An 8,801-nucleotide genomic window follows, 5' to 3' on the forward strand; every position below is an offset into this window, starting at 1 on the left:
CAGGAATTGGCTGAAGGGTCAGGAGGACAAATGGGTCACAGGGCGGAGGACAGGGCAATGGACACACAGCAGGGAGCCCCTCCTCTAATGAGTCCCTTCTCCCTCCTCTCCTGCACAGTGTGTAACCCCCAAATTTCACAGAAATTAAAGAAGAACAACTCATGAGAAAAAAAGGGAAGATTCTTTTCCTGGAAAGGGGAACAACATCCTCAACCCTGTTCTTTTGATCAGTCACCATTGAGGGCTCTTCCTTCAGGGCTGGCAGTTGAACCTGGGGCCTCTTGCATGATAGGGAAGTTGTTATCATTCTGCGATCCCTCGAAGGTCCAGGAAGGAAGTAGTGGAGGAGGCAGTGCTGAGCTCAGGAAAGTGGGCTCCTCCTCTGACAGCCTTCCAGCACCCCTAAACCAACTGCTCTCCTGTCACAGGTAAAGCTCCACTTGAGTTCAAGAGAGGGACCCATCTCAGGAGCACTAATGATCTGGGCACCCTTGTCTCAGCCTCTCCAGATATAAGAAGAGCCTCACCCACATGCAAATTCCTCCTCCTGCTCTGGGTTCAAATGCCCTCTGGGCTGTGGGAGCTCACAGCTCTCTGCTCACACAGGGTGAGCTCTCTGGGAAGGCAGGTGTGGTCTAGAAGATGAGGCTGCTGGGTCTTCTCCTGTTCCTGGTCACAGCTCTCCAAGGTGAGTGTCCCCAGTGTCAGAGCTGGGTCCAGGGGGAGGTTGTGACTGAGGTGACTGACAGGGTCTCCCTCTCCTTGTCCCCAGGTGTCCTGTGCCAGGTGCAGCTGCAGGAGTCAGGACCTGGCCTGGTGAAGCCCTCAGAGACACTGTCCCTCACCTGTGCTGGGTCTGGATTCTCCATCACAACCAGCTATTACTACTGGCAGTTGATTCATCAGTCCCCAGGGAAGGGGCTGGAGTGGACGGGGCTCATATGTTATGGTGGTAGCACTTACTACAGCCCATCCCTCAAGAACCGAGTGTCCATCTCCAGAGACACGTCCAAGAACAAGTTCTCCCTGCAGCTGAGTTGACCACCCAGGACACGGCCACCTATTACTGTGCCAGAGAGACAGTGAGGGGACCTCAGTTTGAGCCAGACACAAACCTCCCTGCAGGGTGCCCAGGGCCAGCAGGGGGCGCTCAGCACACAGGGAGCTCAGGGTCACCCAGGAGCAGGTGCAGAGGGAGGAGAGAGCAGTTCACCTGGTTCCTGAGGTTCCTCCCCAGCCAGCACCTGTCCTGACACCACCTTCCATGGAGATATTGGAGTTCTCTCCTCTCTCAGACCCTCAGAAAGGTTCTTCCTGTCTAGTTCAGGCTGGTCTGCAATTCTGTCACCACAGACCACACAATTTCATTTGTGAAGGTTTGATTTTGTTTTTCAATGACATTTCCTGACAGTGCCTTTAAAGTGGACTTTACCAACATTTGTTTTCTCAGTTAGATTGAGTCCAGGTGCTCCTCCACTGAGCCCCATCCCAGCCCTGATTGCATCTCATTTTGACACAGCTTCTCCCCAGATTCCCAGGCTGGTCTTGAAAAGCTGTCCTCCTGCCTCAGCCTCCTGTGTACCTGGGCTCCAGGTGAGCTCTCCATGCTCAGGGGAACTTTATGAACTTCTGATGCCAGGTCTTACCCTCCATGCTCAGGGGATCCCTGTCCCCTTCCAAGACTCCTTCCCATTCCCAGTCCACTCAGTGTATTTCCAGATATTGTCAGGTCACTGACACTTCTTCATGGATCCTACACATGCCAGAGGCTTCTTCCTGGGGCCTTTGACAAGGTCTGCAGGCAGGGTGTTTTCCCCATGTTAAGGAGGGATAGCCCTGGGTTGCACTAGTTAGCGACCATTGAGGCTGCCAAACCTCCTGCCATCACAGCACAGCACCTTCAGACTGGAAATATCTCATCCAAATGTCCAAAGACTGAGCTAAGAAATGTTGACAGCAAAATCCAAACCTGGTGAAATAAACAGACATGTGTATGCTCAGAGTGAGCTTTGGTGTGTGTGAGTGTCCACCCCTCATGATGAGGCTCTGAACACCCACAACCGACACCTAGGACTCCAAAGGGTGGAGACTCCCACTCCTCCTGTAGCTGGGCATGGCCTGTGGACAGGGGTGACCTGAGCAAGGTCTTGGAGAGAAAGGGCTCCCTGTGTAAAGTCCCAGGAGGAAGGGTGTTCAGCCCTGCATGGACTGTGGGAGCTGCAGGTCAGCTCTGCCACTGGCCTCAAGACCCTGACCACACACTGTGCACAGGACCACTCTTATCCCCCTGTGGCTGCAAAGTGACCCAAAGTCTGAGAAGCCCAGGTCCCCTGGCTGCTGGCCAGAGGCAGCTTCAACCTGACTCACTTTCCAGCCCTGTGTCTGGATTGCAGGGTCACAGAGAGGGAAACCCTGGGCTCTGTTCCTGCTCATGTCAGTGCCCAGCTGTCCTGAGAGTCCAGCTCCAGTCTGGGTGAGGATGGGCTTCAGCAATCTGTATACCCCAGAGTGTCCTAAGCTGGTCCTGGTCATGCCGTTCAATTAAATCACTCCATGTGTTTTCACAACCTGTGTTGAGACCTGCAGCACTGAGTCCATGTAAACTTCCATGTTACCAAGTGAGAGTGCAGTTTCATATTCTTTTATTATTTTAATTATCTATTTGTGACATAATTATGTAAGTTTGTGTTGTTCACTTTGACGTGTTCACAGTCGCATAAACATAACTTTATAGCAGAGAAGTTGCTTCCTGCCTCTCTTGTCTTCCTGAAATTTCTCTAGATGGTATCATTTCTTCTATTCATTTTCTAATTTTATTCATATTAAATGAATAAAAAAGCTGTTTTTCCTGTGTTGTACTCCTCTGATGGCCTGAGAAGTACCTGAATAACAATCAAACATGGACAGCTTGTGGTATTTTAGTGAACAACATGGATATTGCACCTGAACAAAGACAGAATTTTCCCAGGGGCTCACTTTCCCCAGTGGTTCAGTTCCTGCCTCCTCTGCCTCTTCTCATGTTCAGAGGTGGATGGACAGACGCAAGGCACAGAAGTCGCTTCCTGTCTGGTTCTTCTGAATTCCTGTACCTACCATCATCTTCTCAACTTATATTCTGATTTTCTTCCGAAAAAGTAAAAATGCATTGATTTCCTCTGCTGAATATCTTGGAAGTCTTAAGTTTAAGAGCCTAATAAGAGTACCTTCTACAAAATTTTGTGTGGTTTTAATTGAACAAAATGCATGTTGCATCAGATTTCAAAACGCCTTTTCCCACGGGCTCCTTTTCCCCAGTGGTTTGGTTTCTGTTCCCTTTGCCTCAATGAAACCTCAGGACGTGCTCTGGGGGCTCACTCAGCCCCTTCCTGATCCCTGGTGGATGCTGGGATGATGCTCCCTGAACACAGTGTCCCTCATTGTCAGGGAGTCTGTATGGGATTGTTTAATGTGCTCTTCTGAGGACAGTATCTGCACATAGTTAAGTAGGTTAGATTAAGGATTGTAGAGTTGAATGTATTTGAAGGAACCAAGTAAACAAAGATATACTGTGTATTGTCTTTCACATGAGATGGTGTGTGATCATCAACGTCACTAAGAACATCAGCCTCTCTCTCCATCAGACACAGCTGGTGATTCCAGCTGTATCTTCATAGTCACACTGAAACCCAGTCCTTGTGAGGCAGAGGACAGCACCCTGACACATGGGGGAGGGGGCCAAGATGGACCAGGCTGTGCACACCAGCTGTCCATCACCTGTCCTTCCCTGGTGTTGGGATCCCCCAGCTGCTGGGCTGCAGTCACTGTGAAGCACAGCCTGGCTGTGGCCACAGGTACATGTGAGCTTCAGGGCACCAGGACAAGGCCCTCTCTGCACCTGGTCCTCACCACCCACCCCACCCACAACTCCCTGCACCTTCCCATCTCCAGGGGCCACTGGTCCTCTCTCTCTCCAGGAGGCTGATGCAGTAGCTTCCTCACATGATGCTGGTGTGGTGATGGCCTCCCTCTTCCTGACTTAGGTCAGCTAGGTCCATGTGCTCCAGGTCCACGCCCATGGTCAGGAGGGATAGGACGCCATTCTCCTAGGCTAAGGTGCAACTCCTCTGTGGACAGCATATTTTCCACATCACCAGGTGCAGTGTGATGTGCAGCTGATGGAGTCTGGGGGAGGCCTGGTGCAGCCTGGGGGGTCCCTGCGACTCTCCTGTGCAGCCTCTGGATTCACCTTCAGTAGCTACTGGATGAGCTGGGTCCGCCAGGCTCCAGGGAAGGGGCTGGAGTGGGTCTCCAACATTAGTGGTAGTTTTTGTACCATTAACTGTGCTGACTCAATGAAACGCTGATTCATCATCTCCAGGGAGAAAGTCAAGGACATGGTGTACCTGCAGAGGAGTAGCCTGAGACCCAAGGACACTGACACCTAATAGTATGTCAGCGACACAGTTAGGGGACCTCAGTGTGAGCCCATTGCATTCACTCACTTCCTGGGTGTGCCAGGTGTCAATAAAGAAAGCCCACTATAGGGGAAACCTCTCACTTCATTGCTAGGAATCAAAAGGAAGGGAGGAAGAGCCTGGGGTCTGACAATACCCTTGCATGTCATGTCCATTTGATTGGCATAAATTCCATGAGTCTCCGTGTTCTAAGGGATCCACTGGCCCCGAACAGCCAAAGGCCCTTCAGAATCACCAAACCTCTCTGCAGGAAGCCCAGGCCAGCAGGGGGCGCTCAGGACAAAGGACTTGCTGATTGACTTCCTGGAACTGTTTCCTGATAGATTTTGATTTTTTCTGTATAAGTTACACACATTCTTTAGAAATGTTCTCTACAATTACAATTCTGGGCCAACCATATTTGTTTCTAATTTCAAAGAATAATACGTAACTGAATGTGGTTGAAAGGAGTTCATGACATAGTATGAATTCCATGGTTCCAAAATAAATTTCCAAACATTATCATCATGTCTAATGTTCACAAAGTTAAAATCCTAAAGTTCCACTAACTTATAGTGAAATTCCTCAAGCAGCACCTTAGAATCATTAAAAGTTCAACTTTTACCTTTCTAGCTGGAAGTGAATGAGAAAACTCACAAAGACCAAGAGCATTTCAGGGACACATTGCACAATAACACACAAACCCGCACACTCATGTGCAAGCACACACTCTCAGCTCTGCACACGACATTCACAACTGCAAGTCCCTGAGGAGCAGATGGGAACACTCATCAAGAGAGAGGGCAAAAGCTCGCTGCATAAACTCCAGAACTTTGCTTTCTCTGTGTCCCACCTCCACAGCTCTGCTCCTCGAAATTCCTGCCAGGAACCTGGTCTATGCTGAGACCCCCATTACTGCAGGGTGACCACGCTGACCCTGCACAGGGCAGGGAGAATTGTAAGGAGCATGGAAATTCAGATGTGGGGAGGACACAGAGGGGAGGACACAGACCCCCCACCATCAGAGCCCAGGGCTTGTCTGCAGGTTGCACAGACTCAGGAGCTGGTGCAGGAGACCTGGCTGCTGTGGCTGCTGCTGGCTCTGTTCTGCAGTGAGTGTCCATGGGGAGCACTGCTGCTTTTCTCTCAGGCCTGGCATTCCCTGCAGGACACGTCCATGCTCACTTTCCACAGTCCTCATGCTCATTTCTAATTCTCCTCTCATCCAACACATCAGCAGGGTCCTGCCATGACAGCTTCCCATCCTCTGTGCCCTCTGTGTGGAAATGTGAAGTGCCTTCTGCAGGCTCCACATGCAGACCCCAGGCTTGGCATAGCAGTGCTGCTGAGGGACAGCAGCAGCCTGGACCAGCCTCTCCCCTGCCATGCAAGGACCCTTTTCACACCTGTGGGCTGTGCCCCTGGATTCATTCTTCATGTCAATATGAAACGAGGGGATTGAACCCCCTCAAAACTGATCTGGTCAATGGAGTATTACTCTGCCATAAAGAACGATAAAATTATGGCATTTGCAGGCAAATGGATGAAACTGGAGAATATCATGCTAAGTGAGATAAGCCAATCCCAAAAAACCAAAGGAAGAATGAGATCGCTAATAAGTGGATGATGACATATAATGGGGGGTGGGAGGGGTTAGTGTTAGAGTTAGAGTTAGGCTTAGGGAGGGGGGCAAGAGGGAAAAGAGGAGTGGGAGGGGTGGGGGGGAAGGGAAAAAAATAACAGAATGAATCAAACATTACCCTATGTAAATTTATGATTACACAAATGGTATGCCTTTACTCCATGTACAAACAGAGAAACAACAAGTATCCCATTTGTTTACAATAATAAAAAAAATTAAAATAAAAAAAAGTCAAGAAAAAAAGAAAAAAAAACTGATCTGGTGAAGGATTATCAGAAACAAGAATTGATTGTAATCGTTCACATAGGAGGTGCCCCAAAATCTCATTGTAAGATAGTGCAAGAAGGTTCAGAGTTCAGATCACTAGATTATGAGAGCTCTAACCCAAAGTGGATTAATCCACAGACATGGATTGACTTGCAGCAACTGTAGGCAGGTGTGGTGAGGCAGGAGGTAGTGGGTCACTAGGATGTGCCTTTGGGTTCACACTTTGTCCCCTGCTTCCTGGTGACCATGTCCTGAGCTGCTATCCTCTCCCCAGCCTTCTGCCATCATGTCCTCCTCACCTGGATCAGGGCTGAGGACTAGGCCACCAAGCCCTCCAACCTCTGAAATCCTGAACCAGAGGAACCTTCCCTCTTCCAGGTGGTACTTCTCCAGACCTTGGTCACAGAGGCCAAGAGCTGTCTAAGCACGGACACATTTTTATGAGGTTTACTCATGACCACACCATGAGTCCAGTACCTTCTTATGAGTCTTACCAACAAACTGTGGTGAATGGTGAGAGCAAGGTGAAGCCCTGGCTGCTGGAGCCCACTGGGTCTCACCTGGCACAGGTGAGGTGGGGAAGACTGCCACAGAGTGGGACCCAGGATTCTCAGGGCAGGAGGTGGGGTCATCTGAAAATGTCTTCCCTTTTGTATCCTGAAGAACAGCTAAATCATTTAGTTTGCTGGGACTTGGAAACCTCACCCACAGGTCACACATGGATTTGCAGTTGGTGGAAACATGGAGACCAGCAAGACCTTCCCTGAGCCTCCCCAGGACCAGGAGGAGGGTGTCTGCAGGTTCAGGGTTTGCAGTGAGGTCATGGTCAACACCACAGTGAATAAGGACAGGTGCCTACACGTCTCATTAGTAGGTTGTGTTCACTCAGTTAGGCAGGAGATCAGTTCCTGAATCCTCATCAGGAGGTCAGCACCCACACTTGTCCTCTCAGTGAATACCCTGACCTAGGAGAGTGTCCACTGTGTCCTCCAAATGATGGTGCTGTGGGCAGGGCAGTTCTCACTGCAGTGATGCTGCTCAAGGAAGGAGCCCTGGGCCTCCCTCCTCACCCAGCCTGCCCTGCATGTCCTCCCTGTCTGCTGTCAGCCTGGCTCTGCTGCTCTTGGTGGACCCTGTGGCTCTCAGCCTCAGGCTGCAGGTGAGAGCTGCCTCTGCTCCCAGGACCCTCACCCTGGCCCTGATTCACCCATGCTGCACTCTCATGGTGGAGACCAGAGGGCAGGACAGATGAGTGGAGAGCTCAGGGCAGATTCCAGCCACTCCTGTCCACAGGCATTGACAGAATACTCAGGAGGACAGGCAGGTCAGAGGGTGGAGGGCAGGGCAGTGGACACACAGCAGGAACCCCCTCCCACTCTAAGAAACTGCTCCCTCCTCTCCTCAGTCGTAAGCACAAAAATCTTGCTTGCATGATAGACAAGTTTCCTGCCTCTTTGAGAACTCTCCCAGATCCAGGAAGCCAGGACTGGAGGAGGCTGTGCTGGGTCAGGAAGGTGGGCTCCTCCTCTGACAGCCTTCCAGCCCCCCTAAACCAACTGCTCTCCTGTCACAGGTAAAGCTCCACATGGGATCAAGAGAGGGACACATCACATGAGCACTAAGGACCTGGGCACCCTGGCCTCAGCCTCGCCAGATATAAGAAGAGCCTCACCCACATGCAAATTCCTCCTCCTGCTCTGGGTTCAAATGCCCTCTGGGCTGTGGGAGCTCACAGCTCTCTGCTCACACAGAGCTGAGCTCTCTGGGAAGGCAGGTGTGGTCTAGAAGATGAGGCTGCTGGGTCTTCTCCTGTTCCTGGTCACAGCTCTCCAAAGTGAGTGTCCCCAGTGTCAGAGCTGGGTCCAGGGGGAGGTTGTGACTGAGGTGACTGACAGGGTCTCCCTCTCCTTGTCCCCAGGTGTCCTGTGCCAGGTGCAGCTGCAGGAGTCAGGACCTGGCCTGGTGAAGCCCTCAGAGACACAGTCCCTCACCTGTGCTGTGTCTGGATTCTCCATCACAACCAGCTATTACTACTGGCAGTTGATTCATCAGTCCCCAGGGAAGGGGCTGGAGTGGATGGGGCTCATATGTTATGATGGTAGCACTTACTACAGCCCATCCCTCAAGAGCCGAGTGTCCATCTCCAGAGACACGTCCAAGAACCAGTTCTCCCTGCAGCTGAGCTGACCACCCAGGACACGGCCACCTATTACTGTGCCAGAGACACAGTGAGGGGACCTCAGTGTGAGCCAGACACAAACCTCCCTGCAGGGAGTCCACGGCCAGCAGGGGCCGCTCAGCACACAGGGAGCTCAGGGTCTCCCTGGAGCAGGGCAGAGGGAGGAGAGAAGAGTTCAGCTCTGCCCCTGAGGTTCTTTCCAGCCAGCCCCTGCCTGAAACCAGCTCCATGGAGGATGCGGAGCTCTCCTGTGCAGACCCTCAGAAGCTTCCCTTTCCCT

The 8,801-nt window shown here is 51.4% G+C and overlaps 2 gene segments (V, D, J or C); both read left to right on the plus strand.

Moving 5' to 3' along the window:
- The first annotated feature begins 596 nt into the window (after window positions 1-596).
- LOC124974748 (immunoglobulin heavy variable 4-39-like) lies at window positions 597-1,041 on the plus strand. The segment is given in 2 exon segments: window positions 597-688; window positions 773-1,041. Coding segments are annotated over 2 exon segments (315 nt in total).
- Window positions 1,042-8,130: 7,089 nt separating this feature from the next.
- On the plus strand, window positions 8,131-8,529 carry LOC124974728 (immunoglobulin heavy variable 4-39-like). The segment is given in 2 exon segments: window positions 8,131-8,176; window positions 8,261-8,529. Coding segments are annotated over 2 exon segments (315 nt in total).
- Window positions 8,530-8,801: the final 272 nt, after the last annotated feature.

The sequence above is a fragment of the Sciurus carolinensis genome, unplaced genomic scaffold (genome assembly GCF_902686445.1).
Source record: "Sciurus carolinensis unplaced genomic scaffold, mSciCar1.2, whole genome shotgun sequence".
NCBI lineage: Eukaryota > Metazoa > Chordata > Mammalia > Rodentia > Sciuridae > Sciurus > Sciurus carolinensis.